Here is a 22,207-nt window from a genome sequence, read left to right as displayed (position 1 = left end):
CTTTAATTTATAGAAAATTCAAAATTATGCTCATGCTGTGCAGTATCCTGTGCAAATGAAAAATGACATAAATTTTATACATTCTAATGGAAGAAAATGGGAATATGGACATTTGAGTGACATGCATGGCACACATAAAGGATTTACAACACATAAACACACATTTACACCAACATTGCATATAAATGTACAATTAAATAAGAGATAGAGAGGTAGAAAGATAGAAAGACATAAAAAAATGAGAAGAGGACAGAGACATCAAATGCACCTGTTGCATTTAGAGGAATGCATAATCATTCAAATTCGCATACGTCAGCTCAGAAACATTATATATGATCTTGTAACAAAGTATCTGTTTCTGCTTGGTTTGATCTTTATCTAGCCATTTTAAATTTAAAACCAAAAGAAAGAGAAACTGGTGCCTATTGTAAATTTGGTGTGTTAACTTTTCATTGCCATTCATCTGTTGCTGCACATATCACCAAACATCAATGGTTCCTATTGAGGAAAAAAAAGGAAATACTTGATTTAGGCAGTAAAAAGGTTTAATTAAATGAATATTATGTAACTCTACTTCATCATATGTTGGCATACACAAAAATACACAATATTTATGCACACTGTATTTCATAAAAAATCAATACAGAATTGTGTTTGATTGGGTGAAGAATATGGCTTTTGAAAAAATGGGAAATGAGACCATTTGTGGGTCAATATAAGTCTTGTAAGGCAACGAGTTTGACAGCATATCAAGAGCTAATCTTTTAAAACTGTTGTTGCCACAGCTTGTCTAATACCAAGTGTGTGGACAGGATAACACACAAAGCCGATAGGCTATACATTAGCACAGATACTCGGATCTAGAGCTGTCACTCTTGTACGTCATTTGAGAGTCAATGCTTGACCGTGAGCACAGAAGCATCCTCTCTGACTCCTGAGTCTGCCTTCGCGCCCAAAGATCATTCGCCTGCCCATTCAGAGTCCTCTGTTTCATTGTGAGTGTCTCAAACTTTACGTACGTCTCTTTTGAAAGGTCGTCGTCTGGTCCATTGTTCCTACTACTGTTTCCTTTACAGCAGAGACATAAGATCTTGTAGAGCAGCACCACAATGAGAGGCACCGCAAATGCACATGCGATCCCACTGGCGATCATCAGGACTTTGTTCTGCCCATCTTCTTCACCATTATCCAGAGTAGTGAAATCCACACATTGCTCTTTCCCAGACACCGAACCCTTAGCAACCAAACACACCGTGTAGACCTGGTTAGGCATCAGATATTCCAAGAGCAGCTTCCCTTGACCAACTTCTGCATCGACCGTCTCCTTATCATCTTTTGCATCATATGGAAAGTAGAACATTGTTAAGGGTGTGTTGCTTGGCAAACCTTCAGCTCTCCATAGTAAGACCGCCGTGTCACTTGTCACTTCCACTACCTCAATGTTTTTAAGATCAGCTTTCTTTTTGGACTTTTCGCTCGTCATTGAACCTTTGCCACCCTTGCTTTGCTGGATCTTAGCTGGCTTGTCTCCATCAGGTGGGGACCTCTGAATTCCTCCACCTGGTCCTAGACTCTTCCTGGTTGTCAGAGGTGGCATTGTGGTCATGGCAGCTCTGGTTGTGAGCGCAGGGCTTAAGGTAGTATACAATGGCATCCTAGTCCCTGCAAAAGAAGTTACGGTTTGATCGTCGGGCCGTTTGGTTATGTTTAGCGGTGGGGAAGGCGTTGAGGCCTGCACCCCATCCACAGACAGAGTGATGTACGCCTCGGCATTTCCAGCGACATTCTTGGTCTTGCAGCGGTAATCGCCTGCATCTTTAAATGTAATAATGTGCAAACTGAGGATAGACCAACGGACCCCCTTGCCTGGAGATTCCTGCACAACTACAGAAACAAGACATAAAATGGTAAGCAACGACTTAAAAACATAAAAATATTTGTAACAATAAGGTTAAAGGATACTTTAGATCAGGGGTTCTCAACTCTGGCCCTCAAGGTCTACTTTCCTGTAGAGTTTACATCCAACCTAGCTCAAACTCACCTGTCAGTAACTTTGTAGTAATCCTGAACACCTTGATTAGCTTGTTCTTGTGTGTTTGATTAGGGTTGGAGCTAAATTCTGCAGGAAAGTGGAGCTTGAGGGCCAGAGTTGAGAACCCCTGCTTTAGATGTTGTTAGAACTAAGTATGTTTACATTAGGGTTGAACCAATATTAAAAGTCTGCCTTTATGTAGTAATATGTTACAGGGATGTAGATCTCCTTTCAGCTGATTAATTTATTAAATATGATGAAATGATAAACATTTTCATGTTATGGCCAGTAATTGATATATATTGATGCTGTTTATTTCATTTATATTTTCAAATGTATTTATACATAATATAATTAGGGATGCACCACTATAAAATTCTGGACAATTTACTGATAATTATTTTATTGCCAGTCACTAAAATTGTCTGACATTAAATACAGTGGGTATAGAACAGAATCACACCCTTTAAAATAATCACATTTTGTTGCTTTGCAGCCTGAAATGAAGACGGACACAGTTTTGTTTTATCCAGCTGTATTTACTCAGTGCAACTTATAACATCCAAGTGAAAGATAACACCAACATATCAGATAAATAAATAAATAAACAAACAAAAAGAATCAGTTGGAAAAAAGGATCACCCCCCACCTAAAAATGACTTGTAAACTCAATCAGGTGTAGCTAATCACCTTCTTAATGGCACACAAAGCCATTTGACTTTCAACTGTGATCAGCTGTGGTCATTTTGATAAGCTCAGCATGAAAAGAGCTTTCCTGAAGCATTTCAGTCCTTGGTAGTGCAACTGAAGCAAACAATCAACTATGGGAGGCAAGGTACTGACAAAAGATCTCTGGCATAAAGACAAGTCAGGAGATGGATACAAAAAAATTAAAAGGCTTTACCAATGCCTAGAAGCACAGTGACGTCTATTATTAAGAAGTGGAAGGTATTTGGTACAACACAGACCCTCCCTGGATCAGGACGCCGCTCCAAACTGAAAGAGTTAGGAGGAAGCCTCAACACCAAATGATATGTCTGGCGGAAATCCAATACAGCTCCCCACCATCAAATTAAACTGAACTTGAGCAGTTCTACAAAGAAGAGTGGGCAAATATTGCAAAGTCTAGATGTGCAAAGTTAGACATATCCCAAGTTATAACATTGGATGTTATAAGTTGAACTGAGTAAATACAGCTGGATAAAACAAAAACTGTGTCAGTCTTCATTTCAGGCTACAAAGCAACACCATGTGATCATTTTAAAGGAGGGTGATTCTGTTCTATACCCACTGTATATATAATATGATATATTGTTTTGTCTAAAAAAAAAAAATTAAACACTAAAAACTAAAATCAATCATTTTAAATGTTACAACTGAATTTAAGCATCACATAGTTATAATGTACAGTATGAAAATGGATATTCATTCTGAGATTAAAAAAAAATATATACATTTAATAGTGTTAAATTATTAGTGTTTTTAAAGTTAAATTTTAAGTGAGCATTAAGTAAAGGTAATCAAAATGTAAAAACATGAACAATGACCATGAACAATTAAATATCCAAAATCGATACCAAAATAAAAAAAATAAAAAAAAATCATGCAGTCCTAGTTAGCACTTTAAAAGTTAGATTTCAGTTGAAATAACACAATTTGTGTTAAAATGTTATGTAAACACTTTAGTACAGGTGAAATGTTACCTTGAAAATTTAATCCTTCAAATACTCAATTACACCTGGTGTAATTTTAGGTCAAGACTGTCACTCAACTACAAAAAAATGCTGTAGTTCAATTATAACTGCACTTATTAACATACTTTGTGACACTCATACCTGTGTTGTTGACCGCTGTTCCATCAGCTCTGGTCCAGAGAAGGGTGGGAGTAGGGAAACCAGTGGCGTCACACCGCAGAAGCACATTGCTGCCCAGTGATGAAGTGATCTTAGTTGCTGAAACCCTAACTGATGGCTTGAGGCACTGATCCAGTTCAGCCCGCTGGAACAGAACACCAGCTAAGTTCTCTGGTCCACTGCATGTCAGAACCTGATCCATCAAAACCACAGGTATGCTGGCCATCTTAGACAGCTCAATGAGCTTGGAAATCCGACAGTCACAGTACCAGGGGTTGTCCTGTAGACCTGCAAATATTACAGAATATGTTTATGAAAGCAATATGTTAAATCTATTTACAAAGGCCTACAAGCCTTTAAACTCCAAGGTTTTTAATTCTAGGTCTTTACATTTAAATTTGAATTGCAATTTTGTATCATGTTTTGCTTCAATTTTAATTGCACAACCCATGCACAATATACAAGTATTCACAAAAGTGTACCTCAAACACAGATAATAGCACTAACAAAGTCATGTTTGATTTGCATGCTTGATTTGAAAGACATGCTTAGAATGCATGAACTGAAAATGTGTACCTTCAATACAATGTAAGATACTTTGGATAAAGGGGTCTGCCAAACGCAGAAACAGAATGGAGACTGGAGAAACATCACTGAACATCTCAACATACTGAAATAAAGACCACAGGTTTTCTTATTCATATAATAAAACAGCAGTTTAGTCCCATTAAATCAGAAAAGTTGTAAATCTTGAAGCCAGGATGTCTTGTCTAGCATGCATCAGGTGTTGGATTTTAACACCACAGTGTGCCCATAACTCTGTCTATGGCGGGATGAAGATCGGTTGACTGTAAACAGGGAATTAGACGGTCCGCTGATGCAATTCAACAGCTGGATGACGGCAACTGTTAATATTCTGATAACACAGGGTAAATCCCGGTCATATTGTGCTTTTGTGCTCATCTTTACACTTGTATGGCACCTGGTGAAAGTACAGAATATGCAGTTGCATTTAAGCAATATCACACAAGCAAAAGTGCTGTTGTACTGAGACGCTGATTATGTCACTTCCTGATTGTTGCAGTGTTTTTAAACGAATTGGTTGAATAAATGATTCAAATGACTCACTCATAAACACAGCCTGCAGAAAGAACCACTGAAAAAATCCCTTTGTTTTATAATTTTGCATGTTCCATGTACACTGGCAAACCTTGACCAATGTTGTTGTAGCCTAAAACTTAATTAGCATTAACCCTAATGAAAACAACTTTGATTACATTTTCACCACACATTATATCATGCCACCTCCACCAGCTGCTAAAGTATGCTATACTTTCAGTAAATGCCATACAAGTGTACTGTTGAATTTTATATCCATTGTGTCAAACACACATGAATCTATCAAATTAACTTTCTCTTCAGCTGGGATCTGTTGTTTAGATGTCGCTGAGCAAACATATGAATCATTGTCTTCCCAGATGAGCACTACAAAGAAACTCAAATCTCAGAGCCTCACACACAGTTGAAAGTCCCATTAGAAGATTAGCTTGTACTTAACTTGGGAGAGCCCATGAAGACACAGCCTAGATTTAGATATTTAAAGATCACACTCACTATAAAAAGACATGGTGAAGGGATATTGTTGAATCTTTTTACTTTGTGTTTCATATGTCTCCTCCATTATTTGCATTTTAGTGTTTTAGGAAGAGCTAACCCTTGTGAAAAAGAAGTGCACTTCAGCATACTTAAAAAAAAAAAAGAGTACTTATTACAGAAAAAACATAAACAAATATACTTTGAAATGTTTTCATAAAAGAAAGATTTATACAGTTCTGTCATAATGCATATTCAACATCATAATGCATATGTGCCATCATCATTTTACCCACCAAGAACAATCTTTTGTGAAGCATTGGCACTGGGCAGGACGCCTGAAAATGGAGGCCAGATGTCCACCAGGTCAGAGGGAAGGGTAGTTAGCTTGTTACTAGAAATGTCTAGGTAGGTGATGTTAACTAGGTAAGGTGCTGCCTTCACAGGAATACTAGTCAAGCGGTTGTTGTGCAGGTCCAAGGTCCTCAGACTGGGCATCTCTTTTAGAGACTCCCAGGGAAAGGTAGCGATCATGTTCCCATCCAGCCGTAGCTCATGAAGCACTTTCAGATTGTAGAAACTGCCAGGATCCACAGAGGTGACTGAATCGTATGTTATCCACAGGTAGCGTAACTCTGACAGGTAATAGAAGGCCTCCGTGGGCACACGACGCACAGCTGTCTTCTCCACCCGCAGCTTCACCGTGTCCAAAGGGACGTTGACTGGAATATCTGACATGTCAGGGTCATTGCATAGAACAGACCTGGGGCAGATTTTTATAGCAGAGGTTAATCACTTTGACCAATATGAGCCTGTGTGTGGTGATGTTCATTGTAGATTTTATTAGCCCAAGTGAGGAATATTAGCCTCATAAAGAAAGGATTTTTTAAACATGCATTTATTTATCTTTTTTTTATGTTTATGTAATTTAAGTTTGCACTTGTCTGATTCTGTTACACCCTTTACAAAACAGGGTATGGGCAGGGTATGATTCAAAAACCTACACCGGCAGGTTATGATTCAAAATCCTCTAACGTGTGTTCACACTCTACAGCTAAGCCCTTCAGATAAACACAAGCTAATAACCCACGTGATAGTTTAAAATCTATTTTTATTCAAGTGGATGGCATATTTGAAATCCAGTTTATTTATAATTAGAATAATATGAATATATACATTTACATACTGGACTGTAATTGAATGACAAATTAAAAGATTTTTAAAAGACTTAAACTAATATTATTGCAATGTATAAGTAAAACACCATTAAGCAACTTCTAAACATTAGGAAATAAACAGATTTCCCTTCAGTGCCAATCTGTAAAAACAAGATGAATTGCCAAGAATATGTTTATAGGCCTGTGTTTGAATTTATATCTCTTTAGTATCAAGGAACATACCATTACAAACATAATTATGAAACGTGTCTATCCTTGTGTTAAAACAAAAATCTTGCTTGTTGTTATATTGTTTATATTGCTGAATATATATATATTTTTCAGTTCAGTATTCCATGATTGTGCATATTTATTCTATTTACTTCCGTCAAATAATAAATATATACATTTATACATACATGTCATGAACATTTGTCTGTTTTAAAAAGTCCTTCATTAAAAGTTACTACTATGAAAGCCTAAATTATGATTTCTCCAAATGCTAAATTAATTTTTGTTTGTTTCAGTTCGCTATATTTTCCCACGTCTGTATACTTTGAATCTAAATTACGCCTGTTTTTATACACAAAAAAATCTCATTTTACAAAACTCTATTCCTATTATATTTGTTTTATACAATTATTGTTGTTGTTGTGAAACAGTTCCCTTACCTGCTGCCAGTGCCATCGCTGCGTCCGTGGTACTCACAGGTGCACTGGGAAGGACAGAAGGGTTGTGCCACACACCAGCAGCTCAGGAGAACCTGGGCCACTAGCAGACGATACATCCTTCAGTCAGATGAACCAGCGCGGACACACACACTTCCACACATCAGATCCCACTCGATCATCAGTGGACAAAAACTCCTTTAACAGTCCCCAAGGAAAACCAATAAAAGCATGAAAAGTGCCTCGCAGCATGCATCTTGTTAAGCATACTAACAGGTGAGAGGGGCGCAGGAAGCCGAGAGGAGCGTGAGGTGCGCGCGGGGATAGGCGGGAGGAACCCAGATTAGTAAAAGGATTTCTCAAGGCTGAGTAGGTCACTACAGTTGAGCAGTGTGGGATGGGAAGTGTGTACGAATCTATTTGTGTGTATGAGTGCGTTAGTGTGTGTGACTGAGTTCGAGGAGGAGGATAAGCCCTGCAGGCACACGCTAATCGGCTAAAACCACAAGAAGGTTCTCTCAGCATCATCACGTGACCGCTCGCAGACACTTTTCCATCCGTCACCTGGTGTATGAACTGATTCTGGCTGCGCTTCGGCTCTTTCCGTCACCTCCCTCGCCTCGCGCCGTGAAGTGTTTGCGTGCTTGGACGCTAGATGACACCTGTGTGTAAGCTGAAGTACAGGTCATGATTTACTGAGAGCAGGCCAGACTGTTCTGTCTATGTCTGAGAGATATATAGTCGCTTAAGAAGATACTGAGACGAAAACATGCTGGCCATCTAACAGTGTATTAATAAAAACTGCTTAAGGTACATTAGGAAATAAACAGATTTCCCATCAGTACCAATTTATCAAAACAAGATTAATTGCCACGGGTGTGTTTATGTAGGCCAGTGTACAGCATGAGTATCAAGGGAAAGTATGCATAATAAAAAAACATCATTATGAAATGTGTCCATCCTTATGTTGTAACAACATCTGGTTTGCATGCATTTACCGTGTTGCAATAATTTCTGCTCAGTTTTGTGAAATTTAATAGTTGTTTTTTTTTTTTTTTGCTATTCTTCATCTGTAAGTAAATAATAAGTGTTAAAGTGCAGTGAATTGCTGGCACCACTGTGATTTTTCTTAAGGCACCAATTTGGCTTTTATTATTGTTATTTTTTTTAAATTATAGCTTATTATTAATTAGTGTTTCTTCTTTTTAATTTAAGTAAAACTTTTTACAACTTTTTTTTTTCTTTTTTTGTAGCAGGTTGAGATTTCTAAAGATGTTTTTATTTGTATGTCTATATAATTTAGAGTTTTAAATTAAATTATAATTAAATTATAAATTATAATTTAATTTAAATGATAAGGCCTTTTTCCAAGTTATATACAGTAGTCTAAGACAAGAGAGATGTCCTTTTGTAGCCTGCCACCTTGTGGTCTGAATGAAAATAACAGCGCTGTAGAAACAACACCTTTCAAAAGTTTAGGGTCAGTAAGATTTATTTTATTTTTTACCTTTATTCAGCAATGATGCATTAAATTGTTTAAAAATGACACTGAAGACTGGATTAATGGCTACTGAAAATTAAGTTTTGCCTTCACAGAAATAAATTACATTTTAAAATATAAAAATACAGAAAATAGTTATTTAAAATTGTAATAATATTTCACAATATTACTGTATTTTTGATAAAATAACTGTAGCCTTGGTGAGCATAAGAGTCAAAAAAAGTTGCAAATACTGTTTTCTAATTTGACCTTTACAAATTATTTTGTGTATCCTCTTTAGTCAGAAGTAAAATCAATTAATTTAGGTCTTAGTTACCACATAAACGTAAACGAACAAAACATTTTTAGAGTGTGTGTGAAGGGAATAATTTCAGCATGATACACAGACTGTTAAGGACAACAACAACCGTAGAGTATTTATTAACAAGTACACCAGTGTAGTTTATTTATGCAAGCAGTTTGTCCCTACAGATCAGAAAAGCCACTGTCAAGCGGTTGGCACATTTATGTACAAAACAAATTAATGATACGGCTTGCTACTAAGCATTCTTTAGTGAGAGTACAAAAAGATTAGTATATGAGGACAGAGAGAGTGAGCCAGAGTAAGAGAGAGAGAGAGTGAGCCAGAGTGAGAGATAGAGAGAGAGAGAGAGAGAGTGTGTGTGTGTGAGAGAGAGAGAGAGAGAGAGAGAGAGAGGTGAGGGTTCAGAGAAAGCATTAAGTTATGGGCTCAATAAGATCACCACAAAGTAAACAGGCACAAATCAAACACTACCATCGAAGAGTAGGAGTTTCAGCGCAATGTATTCAGCATAGGATTCAAATTACTGCACATTATGAGGAAGGGGATGACCCAGCAAGACAGTCGCATATAACAAACTCATAAAAATGATGAAATGAAAACTGTTTTTCTTGTTTGTTTGTTTTTTTCTTTTTGATTTTTTCCATTATTATTATTGTCATCCTTTTTTTTTTTTTTGATCCAGTAAAAACGATTTCCATTGAATGCATGACCATGCCACAAATAACACTTAGGTTCACAGTCTTTACCTAACATTACAGGGGTGTGACTTTGCAGCCGGAACCCCAATGCACTTACACCAAGAAAGAGCTCACAAAATGGTCAAATAAGTGCACGAAACTAGCTCTTAGAAACACTGACAGAACATGACTTGCCAGGCATTAAAAAAATGAGAAGACATTTCCATCGTCCAATATAATAATGACTTGTTAGCAAGACAACGAGTAACTGTCATCGAGATAATAGTATAAGCTCTTTAAATATTCGTTTTCATTGTGATATTCCCCTTTGGAAAGAAAAAACCCACCGAAAGAAAGTGATCTGTCACAAAACATTACTGTGTCGCCTGGATTTTTTTTTCTTGGGTTTTTAGAAGAACACCCTCCCTCCGCCCACCCACCCTATCCAGTCATGGAATGTATTTTTCAATCTAATACGAATTCACCTGAAGTTTAAGTGCTAACGTACAGTACATACATTTACAGAATGACTATGTACAAAAACGCCAAATAAAAACCCTGTCAGCTTAACCGTGTCTATATCTATTTGTGTAGGAAAATAAAAAAGAGGGGGTCATAACGCTGTAGGCTTGTGCATGTGTCGCTTGCTTCCAGTAAAGGGAGAGTTGCATTGTTGCTGAAGAGGGGGTCGTTGACACTGTAGTAGGATTTAAATGCTTCATGTCCACTTAAAAGTGGTCAGAAAGTTTCTCTCCCTCTCAGAGAAGTTACAACGCCACCTACTTTCACGATGCGGTCTGAAAACTGGACTGCCACAGCAAGCAAATAATAACCATTTTGTCTTTTTGTAATCATCTTGATAAGCTATGCAATGACATCTGTAGAAAAATAATAAATAAACACTTTATGTTACATCTGTTATATCTTAATTTTGTTTTTTTGTCTTTTCTGTCTCAGTTTTTGAGTTTTCTTTTACCAAAATAATGCAGAATGAACAAGCCATCTGCTGGTCTTGGGCTTCATACCTTCTGATGATTAAAAAAAAGAAGGACAGAAAGAGGGAGAGAGAGAGAGATTTTTTTTCCCAAAATGTTTTTCATGCTTTAAGTCCTTGATAATGAGACCTTAAGAGACAGACACACATGAAAAAATGTGCTTTTTTTCACCCCAATAACCATCCTTCTACATAAGAATGATTCATGTACTGATACTAAAAGGTGTTTAAAAAGAGAAATATATTCAAAAATTGTAATATGTGGTGGGGAAAAAAAAAAGAACCAGCACAATCTCTTAAAAAATGACAATAATGTGAAAAAAACTACAACACTACTGCTAGCACTAATAATAATAATAATAATAATAATAATAATAATAATAATGTTTGTGCGAGAGGTAATGGGTTGGCCATGGGGTCGCTCTCCCGAGAGAGATTTTTTTTCCCAAAATGTTTTTCATGCTTTAAGTCCTTGATAATGAGACCTTAAGAGACAGACACACATGAAAAAATGTGCTTTTTTTCACCCCAATAACCATCCTTCTACATAAGAATGATTCATGTACTGATACTAAAAGGTGTTTAAAAAGAGAAATATATTCAAAAATTGTAATATGTGGTGGGGAAAAAAAAAAGAACCAGCACAATCTCTTAAAAAATGACAATAATGTGAAAAAAACTACAACACTACTGCTAGCACTAATAATAATAATAATAATAATAATAATAATAATAATAATAATGTTTGTGCGAGAGGTAATGGGTTGGCCATGGGGTTGGTCCACTCGCCCTCACTGCTGCTTCCTGTCTTATGTGTAAGCATTGAGCCGTTCCTTGGAGCGTGTAGAGTGGATGTCATGCAGCTCCTGCTCCTCCTTAGACTTGCAGTCCTCATATTTCTGCATTTTACAAGCATCCTTCACATAGGCCCAGTTGGCAGACAGCACCATCAGGTAGTGGATCTGAAGCAACACAATATAATATTAAATAGCGGCAACAGAGAGTCAACTAAACCTTTGCATTTATATTATTCGGATACAATTGTTCTTATAAAACACACTTACACTTATAATTCTTATAAAATGACTTTAAAAAAAAAAAATAATAATAATTTATAATTCAGATAACATCAACATTCACAATTTTATTATGGACACTTATTTTTAATTTACATATGGTCAGACTGAATTTGGAGAAGAATTTACGATAAACCTTATAGTATTCTTAATTTGAAAACTATTAAATTATTATTCATTGTACTATCATTTGTACATTTATTCATAATTCACAATTCATATTTTGTAGTTTGAAGCTGTAAATAAAATTATTAAAGTACTTTTTACAAGAAAATACTATTTCATTATTTCTACTTCAAAATTTCAAGTTTATTTCGATGTGTCACATGCAGTTTCTTTGCAATTATTTATGAAATTACTCGCAATTTCAGAGTGAAATTTGTTTCTACAACAATTTATTTTTTCAGTGCACACACACTACACATGCAAGTTTGGAATATTTTGGATTATATTTGGACTATTTTAATATATATTTAAAATGTCATTTGATGGGATGACAAAGCTGAATTTCTCCAGTCTTCAGTGTCACATGACCCTTTAGAAATTATTACAATATGCCAATTTGGTGCTTAAGAAATTATTCTCATCTTATTATTTTCAATGTTAAAGTTTTTTTTCTGCAATATTTTCATGATTCTAAAATATTACTGATTTTACTGTATTTTTCATCAAATAAATGCAGCCTTGATGAGCAAAAAAAAAAAAAAAGATTACTAATTATTTTACAATTTTGACCTGTAGTGTATGTGTGTAAATATACATATATACATTACATTTTTTGTTAATTCATTTAGAATAAGAAAGAAAGGTTCCAAGTTGACAGCAGACTGTGATGACGCATGTTTGTCACTCTAAAATTAGCAGTGACACCAGCAGGAGGCAGCATTGTAAAGCAGCCAGACTCCTCTCATACGTGCGCTTAGGAGGAAATTCTACAGTCTACTTCAAATATGCATGAAAATACCTTGATGAAGGCCATGCTAGTTCTTATTATGTAACCTAGCAAAGGTTTTACATGTGTGAACAAAAACAATATATAATGGGTTATCGCACAAAAACATGAAATCAAATACAGTGCGTTGGGTAATAAGCATCTACAGTCTTGACATGATCTAAATTATATACATATATAAAAATAGGTTAAGAGTGAATTATTGTCCTGCATGAGAGCACACACTATATGTTCTTTACTTCAGTGCATTATTATGCAAATCAGATTGACATTATGCATGCTCATTTGAATAGGGCCACACCCTGATTTTCTCATGCTTGGATTTATTACCCATCCCAGAGAGCGCGAGGACGCATTGTGTTTAACAATCAGTTAAATTTGCTCTTTCCACAGCAGGGGATGGAAAAGCTCTTTCTATAATTTGCTACATCATCCCAGACTAACAACCACATTCTCTTTTTCAGAAAATGGTTCCTCTAAATTATTGAGTGTGCTTGCTACAAGCTCTAGGGCCTTTCGTCTCCCAGTTTCCATGACAACAAAATGACATGCCCAGCGTCTCTCCGTGTATGTGAGAGAAAGACAGAGAGAGAGAGGAAACCGAAAACAGGCACAAAGATAAAAGGAGAATGTTAAAAAACAACAAAGAAAAGCCAATAAGAGAGAGCTGACAACAATCCCAATGCTCACTCCCCCAGAATTCCTAGGAAAACAGTAACAGTGATTCATGACTTTATCCCATTCCAGTTTAGACCACATTCCAGTTTAGACCAACATAAAGGGGCTAAAGCAGGTATTGTCATTAATTCAGCTGGCATCATCATCATCACCCATATCATTGCCAGTTTAAAAGAGGGAATTTCAAATTTGTTCACACCACAATTTTTCTAGTATCTTTTGTCAGTTTTTCTATTTTCTTTTAATCATACATACATATATATATATATATATATATATATATGCATTGCATTGCACCCATAAGTACAACCTCTTCTCTAAGGTGCAGTGTATGAATTAATAATTGCATTATATTAATCAAAACTCACCATGGCAATGATTGCTGCTCCAGCCCCAGCCAACGCACACACAAACAAATGGAAAGTCATATCCAGCTTTCAGAAAAAAATATTGAGAGAGAAATTAGTCTTGGAATGCTTTTCATTGTGGAAATGACCTATACAATCACTTGATAACATGGCTTGCGTACCTCATTCGATTCACACATTTTGTAGAACTTCTCTGATCCTGCACATACAGTCTTCTCCTCTCCAATGGGCACAACACCTAAAATAAATAGTTTTTGTGATTCCTCTAAAACAATCTGTGTTTTTAGGGTATGTGAGGTTATAGGAACGGACATTACACTTTTTTAATTTGGATAACTACCAGTAAAAAAGAACAAAATTACAACACAAACAAAAAATTTTCATTGAAATGTCTTTCCTTGTACAGTTAAGCACACCTAATCATCTGGCACTGAATCACACAGACTGTAAACATACCAAATTGGCGCGGGTCAAGACATAAACTTGCTCCCTCCAGAACGGTCATGTTTTGGCAAATGGTCCAGATGTTGAAGTACATGAAGACAGGCAAAGAGGTGAATGCTGTCACACCCAGCCAAGCCAACATGAAGATGTATGTCAACATGATGAACTGAAGAAAAGATATCCAAATGTCAAATCAAGAACTAAATGATAAAATCATTAAGAATAAAAATCATAAGCGTTATAAATTAATATAAGTGTTATAAATTAATTACAGTAATTGCAACCACACAATATATTTCATGTTTTACTTGGCACAAATGAGGGGAAAATAACTTGCAGAGTTCACTATGTACTGTAATCTTTTATAGCCTATAAACGGATGTCATATTTATGTGCGGCAGTTACTCTTAGTGGCTTTGCTGTTGCCCTTTTCTAAATTACAATGCATGAAGCTCTCCCAGTGATTTCTCACCCATGCACTGACACAGCGCCCACAGGTTGTGATCTTGAAGTCTCCATACAGGTCCTTGATGAATTTATATATATATATATATATATATATATTAATAATAATTGCTTTAACCATTAACCTCAGTACTTTTGATTAAATTTAGGCGAGAATGTGGTAAGATGAGCCAGTGGTTAAAATGAGCCACTCCTTGTATCTAGGTAATTATAAACAAAAGTAATCATGTTCAACATATTAAAGTAGTATCGTTCACATTACTCAATCCATCTTGGACTCAAAACACATGGAGAGAATTATAAGCAAACTAGAGAGAAATTGTCATGTCAAGTGAAACAATCATATTACTAAAGTTTTGTATATGAATTAAAATAGATAATTTTGGGGCATTATTACATGTTAATTTAAAGGGGTCATATGATGCGATTTAAATTTGTCCTTTCTCTTTGGAGTGTTACAAGCTCTTGGTGCATAAAGAAGATCTGGAAAGTTGCAAAGACTAAAGTCTCAAATCTAAGGAGTCCAGCCCGGGGTCGTCACATGTGGTTGCCGCAAGCCCGCCGGCCACTCCTTCGTTGAACCCGCCGGCCGCACCGTTCTCAAGCCCACCCGCCACCGCTCACTAGTCCGTGTCACTAGTTAAAATTGCTTATTTCTCTGGATTTAAACATTCTTCGAAACATTTGGGATAATGTAAGTACACAAGTCAGCAAAATATATAAGACTGTACTAGTGGTTTTTGGATATTTTAATAAAAAAATCTTACATATTGTGCCTTTAAGCCAGTGTAAACTACAAAACATGTACATAAATTTATCATAATTATGGATTTTAGCTCCTATGCAAAACAGTTTTGTCAAAATGGAGGTTTGTGCCAGTAATATTGTAGTCTCAGCTTCAGACGTCACGCCCACGGACCGTCTGATGCATATGGCACACAAAAGTGGAAACACTTCAGGAGTTTCGAAGTCGTCATCGGATTGGTTGAATTGTTTAATTGAACGTTCCGCCTAGAAACAAAGATGCCTTGCCGCCAAATCCCCTCACGAAAGAAGAAAGCCATTGTGTTTACAACTGTGACGACAAGCGCTTATCAGGATCAACTTAACGCTGGATTTTCAAAAGTATGTGAAATATTTAAAGTTCTTTAAAGAAATATTATAAAATCTTTAAAATACGTCCGAGAGTTTTATAGCCGTATTTAAGTCTGTTATTGTGGCGACATTTCCACGCCCCGAAACGTGACGATGAACGAAACGCACTGTGATTGGTTGTTTGACATGTCGGTCAAACGGCCTCATGGGCGGGCCTAGGCCAATAAAAGCTGCCATGGATTCCAGACCTTCAGCCGTCATTCTGAAGGTCTGGCTAGGCGAGACTAGTAATATTGAGTCAATGGCTCAATTTATCCCAAAAAGTTAGGCTACATATGTACAGCATTAACTATGTAAAAAAAAAAAAAATATATATATATATATATATATATATATATATATATATTGGTATCCTACAGATAAGATCAACATGGCAATGCAGTACAAAAGAAAAACAAATAGAAAGTTTAATTCAAACATGCTGTATATATATATACAAGTGCTAATTTACACATACATTTCTGTATCTAAAACGCAAAGATCACAGTTTAATATTTATTGAACATTTTCAGGTAATTGATATGTTTTTTGCATGTTTGTTATATTGATAGCATTAAAAAAATTTAAATTATCTAAAAATAGTTTGATGTTGTGTCATTTTTTATATTAGTATAAAATATTAGCATATTATTTAACCCATTCACTTGCTCATTTTAGCCCTACCTTGTGGAGTATGACTAACTTTTTTTAAAGGGTCATTGTTATACATCCATAATAATTAGATAACTTGTTTTAATTTACATCCATACACAACAACCTGAGGTATATATAGTAACCATAATAAAAAAATAAAAAAATAAAAAATTTTATTTATTGAAAAAAAAATCTCTTCATTCCCATTTGCTTAATTAAACAATTCATTTGTAAAAGCCCCTCCCCCCTGCTTGCTTCTCTAATAAATCTATATTGTTTTAAAGATGTTTATCTATATTGTTTTAAATATGTTTGATGCATACCAACAATGTTAAAAAAACATATTGTTTGTGGTGTGAGAAAAATGTATATATTGTATATAAAATGTATATAATACATGTATATAATTGAAAATCTATAGTGAAAAATGGGCGGTTCGATATGCTGCTTACACTTACATTGTAAACACATCCAGACCATCTCCAGGTCCCCTGATCACCTCAAAGTAGTTCTGGAGGATGGTAACCGTTCCAGAAAGAGCTTCATGTCCACATCCACAGAAGAGCGCCACTCCAGCATACAGCAGGATGGTGGCAATCAGGGATGGATAAGGGATTCCTCCTAAACATTTCAGACAACACTCCATACATCCTGAGAGGAGGAAGAAAAAAGAGGTCATGTTATTCATCTGAAAGCTACGGCTGGGGAAAACAAGATGCTTTTTAATCATCAAGATCTTCAATATGTTTTGTGTGTCTGTATTTGATTCTATTGATCATATTTGGTTTTGTGGTTTGGGTTTTTCTGCATTTATTAAGTTTAACTTCAGCAGTTTTCTGTCATTTAACAGAGCAGTATTCTTGCACAGAAAGCAAAGCTAGTATAAGTAGTCTTCTGTGCTCTTCTTAGTGTGTAGCCCCTGCCTGACAAGACTAACAAGTACCCAGACGGTTGGAAGTAAATTCTCAATCCATTCACTCTGAGGGTCCAGTTGATTCTGTGTGTGTGTGTGTGTGTGTGTGTGTGTGTTACTCTCCAATGATTGTAAAATTGTCACTGTGGCAGACTATTTTAAATTCTCCCCTTGGCATCATATACTGTAACACATATATAATACATATAACAGTATGATTCATGAATAACAAAATGAATGGTAGGATGCGAGGATGGACTTTGACACTTAGTCATTCTGATTGAGTTTTTCCAAATGATTGCCTTCATGTCTTTCATTATAGGCCTACTTTAACTTTAGATTTCACATCTCTGCAACAGATGAGACAAGTGCATTATGTTTAGAAAAACATAAGTTTTTAAGTTTATTACATTTCCTTGTCTATTTAAGTGTGTGATGCATTCTAGGCAAACTGCTTTAAAAAAAAACACATTGATATATATACTGTATATATATATATATATATATATATATGAAGAAATATTTAGAAAAGTTTATATATATAAATATTTTTTATATAAATATATTTCTTCATAGAAATATTTGACACACATAACACAATTATTACAACTTAAGCTACAATTAAAATAAAATTACACACAAAAGACATGCCTAACCCTAACAACATAAACAAAAGCACTGTCCTGGAGGGTCCTCTAATAATAAAGCAATCGCTGCTCCCACCCTGTCGCCCCCACACCTCCCCCCCATGTCCCTCAATCACCCCATCCAACCCCAACGCCCATCTGTCAGTCTGACAGCCACAGTGCCACTCCCACCTTGCCCCACCCCCAACCTCCAATCAATCCCTGGGACTGTGGGGTCACTGCAAACCAGTGGTCACCCTGATATCCAGGCATGTTCGGAGGGGAAACGTTCTCACAAGACTCTCAAAGACTGCAACAAAACGCTAATCCGCACCACAGAAGGGAGAGAGAGAAAGGGAGAGTGAAGGGATAAGAGATTGCGACAGATGAAAGAATAAGGCAGTGGGAGTCAGAGAGAGTCAGATGGAGAGGAAAACAGATGCAAGTGTTAGTTAATATGTAGTGAAACTATTTTTATTAAAATATTTTTACCTTTTAAGACCCACTGTTAAACCCTCTCCATTCATAACCAGCTCAATCGGGCCCTCTTCGACCTTTGTTTTAATAGGATTTGAATAATTTGTCAATTTAAAGTGATTAGCATTTCATTACCCTGAATGCCATTTTTTCTGTCCAAAAATAATTCAAATTCAAATGAACTCAATCACATCAAGTGGCTACATGAGGGGCGCTGTGTCTCTATCACTATCACGGCCCCTCCCTGAAAGTGTGTGGGTTTTCATCACTGCACGTCTGCGTGACAAATCTGCGCATGTTTAATCAACCAGCAGGGTTGCCACGGTGATGGAGGTGCGGGCCCTGAGAATGGGCCGGGCCTGTGCGCGCACCATGACCCACTTACAGCGCCGTGTGTCAACACATTCAGCGGCAAACGGGCTGAATGGGAGACACATTTACAAGGATTACAGGGGGGAAAACACAGTCCAGCACCCAACGCAGCAGGAACGGCAAAGACTACATGACTTCACCCAACCCCGCTGCTGATGCTGGGGCTGCTAGAAGATTCTAACACATCCCACATTCATCTGGAAAGGAACCCATTTAGACTCCTTAATATGTTGTTTGTTTGTATCTGGATTTGAAATACACCAAATATGGCATTCTTGTAAAACCCTCTACACTCTACGAAAAGTTTGTAAAAATATTTCCCAATGTACCAAGTTAATAAGGAGTTTTTTTTAGCCGAATTTTGAATCATATTGCATTGTGTTGTGTTTTAGGGTTAAACGAAATGTCTGTTATCTTAACGGAAAACTATCTGAAGAACCTGTTTCTTGTTCCACTCTCTGTTCTCATTGTCATTTGGCCTGTTAGAAACAATAGGGGGAACAATACTGCACAGAATTCACTTTCTATGAATAGCCATGATTCAGTTTTGAAGACAATTAGTGAAACTTTAGTGTCCCTGAGAGGTTTGACGGGAACAATAGGAGTGTCCAGATTACAGGGTTGCCTCTGCATCACACAAGGTTGGGTAAATGAAAAAACAGGAAGGAAATGGGATTGCCAGATAACTTGCATCCCACAGAGGTATAGAATTCAATCACGCTTTCATTTCCATTTCAACATTGCAGTTTAAAACAATGTGGTGCTTTACAGAGCCATCAAACCTTAGAGAAAAAGAGAAGTACATTTGCACCACAGGATCGAGACTGATGGGAATATTCAAACAAGTGCTAATAATCCTAGCGTAATGCATCAGCCAATCACAGTTTGCATTGGATATTAACAATGAAACGGGTTTGTTATATACTGAGCAGCTAAAAATAGTATGAGAGGCATAACAACATGCAATGGTGGGCACAAAAATCTCAAATTATAGGTAAAAAACAAAATATAGGTAACTAACTATCAAAAATCAGGTCAATACATTTTATATGCCAGAAAACATTAACATAAGATTTTAAAATTGCCCGGTTTCTGACATCAGAACGTAAACAGACATGCGCGGAAGACACAAGCACATTGAATTGGGTATTGAGGTAATGGGCAAAAATCTGTGTGCTAAACCGTGTATCAACTTCATTTGAAAATATTAGAAAATAGTTTTTAGAGCATTTAGATTGTTACGCACATGTAAATGCCCTCATACTGTATCTTTCTATAAGAGCACACAATGCAGAAACATTAACTTTATGAACATCTCTTATCAAAATCTTTTCAGTGGATGATGTTACACAGTCAATAGAGATTGATAAGAGCCCATCTAACAGACTGAACTCTGTCAACAGTGGCGATGACAGAAATTTGCAGGAAAAAGCCTTAAATAAAAGATGAGGAGTGGGATGGTATCTGTGTGTGTTATTGGCCTAATGTCTTCTAATCCAATAATCATTAGAGGTAATGAAATGTCCATTCTCCCATGAGGCCGCTTAGTTCCCCACTCCATCTATAGTGCAGCGGTAGGGTCAGCACAGCAGTCAATCTTATTTGGTTAAGGTTTTCTGTTTTGGAGTTAAGAAAATTGTGTTGCAGTCATTGTATCATTAGTAAGTATTGTGTGTTAGGTCAAATGGCACTGAATTAGGGAATTATGCATTATATCATTATATATATATATTGTAAAGTATTTCTGTAGCTAAAGTTCTGCCAAATGCAAAAATGTAAATGATATGATGTTGGTCACCTCAAATGTTTTTCTTAATAATAATAATAATAATAATAATAATAATAAGAAGAAGAAGAAGAAGAAGAAGAAGAAGAAGCAGAAGAAGAAGAAGAAGAAGAAAACCATTAAGAATATTTATGGATTTATAAACTAAATAATGTAATAATGTAATAAAAATTTTCATTAAGTATTGCTTTTTGGGATTTTTACAGACCAATTTGGAAATCTTACTGAGTACATATGAAAATATTAAAGAAAACAAAAAAGAAAAAAAAAACATGTCAAAAGAGACATACATCTTATCCTAGATTTGCATTTTTATCAAGAAGTTCATCAGGTGCACTTTATGGACAATAAGCATTTCCTATATACACAAAACAATCAAACCATCTATTTATATGCAAAACAACTTAAAAATACAGAAGAAAATTAATAAAATAAATGAATATTAACAGGCTTTATGCATTTCTGATTTTCAGATCAAATTACTGGATGCAGCCAATAAAAAAAAAAAAATATCACATAAACAACAAACACGCTAATAAAACACCAAAACACCCCAACAGGTTCAGCATAAATCAGTGATCTTCTCAAATTTCATGTGCTAAATACAGAGGTGGAAAGTAACGAATTACATTTACTCGCATTACTGTAATTGAGCAGCTTTTTTGTGTACTTCTACTTTTTAAAGTAATTTTTAAAATCTGTAATTTTACTTTTACTTAATTATATTTTGTTTGAAGTATTGTACTTCGCTACATTTCTAAAACACATTAATTATAGAGTAAAAAATCGCTCCCTGGAAACTACTGCAGTAAATAATGGCAGGAGAACAATGCGCTAAAATCACAAGAAAGATGGAGACGGACAAGACAGGCGTTATGGTGCAGACCCAGCTGAGTCGTATTCTGTTGAAGCTGAACTCGAAGGAAATGAAGTGAAGCCCTGGCCATATTAATGCTCTATTATGCAGTGTAAGCTGTGTTTGCCTAGGGAGACCAAACTAGCAGTTTATAAAATCTCAAAATTAACCCTTCGCAAGCATGTAGATAGAGGTAAGCGAAATACTTGCATCATTGCATTGGTGGTTAAAATGAAGCTTTGACAGTTTAGCAAAAGGTTTTGCACAAATTAGAAAAAAAAAGACAGTGGTGCAGGGTGTGCGATGACGAAGCGGATATCGTCCTCTTTTGGAAGGCCAAACAAAGTAGTTTCGCTTTCACAACGAAACACAGCGTCTTCACGACATGGCGGCAGCAGCAACAAAACGACAGCGAGAATAAAAGTTACGCCTTCTTTCTTTGCGTGAACATTTGGGTGGCGTTATGCAAATCTTCCCACATCGTGACGTAGACATGTGGGGGCGTGTTAGAACGAGCCGTTTTAGGTAGGCGTGGTTGACTCTTAACTTTTATAAAGAATATCTCTTTGGATTTGAGACTTTAGTCTTTGCAGCTTTACAGATCTTCTTTATGCAACAAGAGCTTGT

At 36.1% G+C, this 22,207-nt stretch overlaps 2 protein-coding genes across 2 annotated transcripts in view; both read right to left on the bottom strand.

The window, feature by feature from the left end:
- Positions 1–7,831, bottom strand: LOC107723809 (leucine-rich repeat, immunoglobulin-like domain and transmembrane domain-containing protein 3). Its single transcript, XM_016532506.1, has 4 exons — positions 7,307–7,831; positions 5,775–6,241; positions 3,868–4,173; positions 1–1,884 (listed from the first exon to the last, which is right to left on the bottom strand). The coding sequence occupies exons 1-4, from the start codon at positions 7,420–7,422 to the stop codon at positions 842–844; spliced, it is 1,932 nt and encodes a 643-aa protein (XP_016387992.1). The 5' UTR covers positions 7,423–7,831; the 3' UTR covers positions 1–841.
- Positions 7,832–11,477: 3,646 nt separating this feature from the next.
- LOC107723811 (proteolipid protein DM beta-like) overlaps positions 11,478–22,207 on the bottom strand; it is a 13,408-nt gene continuing 2,678 nt past the window's right edge. The window contains exons 2-7 of the mRNA XM_016532509.1: positions 17,009–17,201; positions 14,770–14,887; positions 14,310–14,463; positions 14,015–14,091; positions 13,854–13,919; positions 11,478–11,741 (exon numbers count right to left, since the gene is read on the bottom strand). Coding sequence (XP_016387995.1) covers positions 11,589–11,741; positions 13,854–13,919; positions 14,015–14,091; positions 14,310–14,463; positions 14,770–14,887; positions 17,009–17,201 — 761 coding nt within the window. The 3' untranslated portion in view covers positions 11,478–11,588. The remainder of the gene's footprint in view (positions 11,742–13,853; positions 13,920–14,014; positions 14,092–14,309; positions 14,464–14,769; positions 14,888–17,008; positions 17,202–22,207) is intronic.

This window comes from Sinocyclocheilus rhinocerous, unplaced genomic scaffold (assembly GCF_001515625.1).
Source record: "Sinocyclocheilus rhinocerous isolate Xijiao unplaced genomic scaffold, SAMN03320098_v1.1 scaffold1085, whole genome shotgun sequence".
NCBI classification, from domain to species: domain Eukaryota; kingdom Metazoa; phylum Chordata; class Actinopteri; order Cypriniformes; family Cyprinidae; genus Sinocyclocheilus; species Sinocyclocheilus rhinocerous.
This window is presented reverse-complemented; position numbering and strand designations above follow the sequence as displayed.

Bases quoted from the DNA above. Each gene is read 5' to 3' on its own strand.
- LOC107723809 (XM_016532506.1), bottom strand. From the start codon at position 7,422: ATGTATCGTCTGCTAGTGGCCCAGGTTCTCCTGAGCTGCTGGTGTGTG. The intron at 6,242-7,306 runs GTAAGGGAACTG...AATCTGCCCCAG, and splicing joins AGCGATGGCACTGGCAGCAG to GTCTGTTCTATGCAATGACC. The intron at 4,174-5,774 runs GTGGGTAAAATG...TAATATTTGCAG, and splicing joins TTCACAAAAGATTGTTCTTG to GTCTACAGGACAACCCCTGG.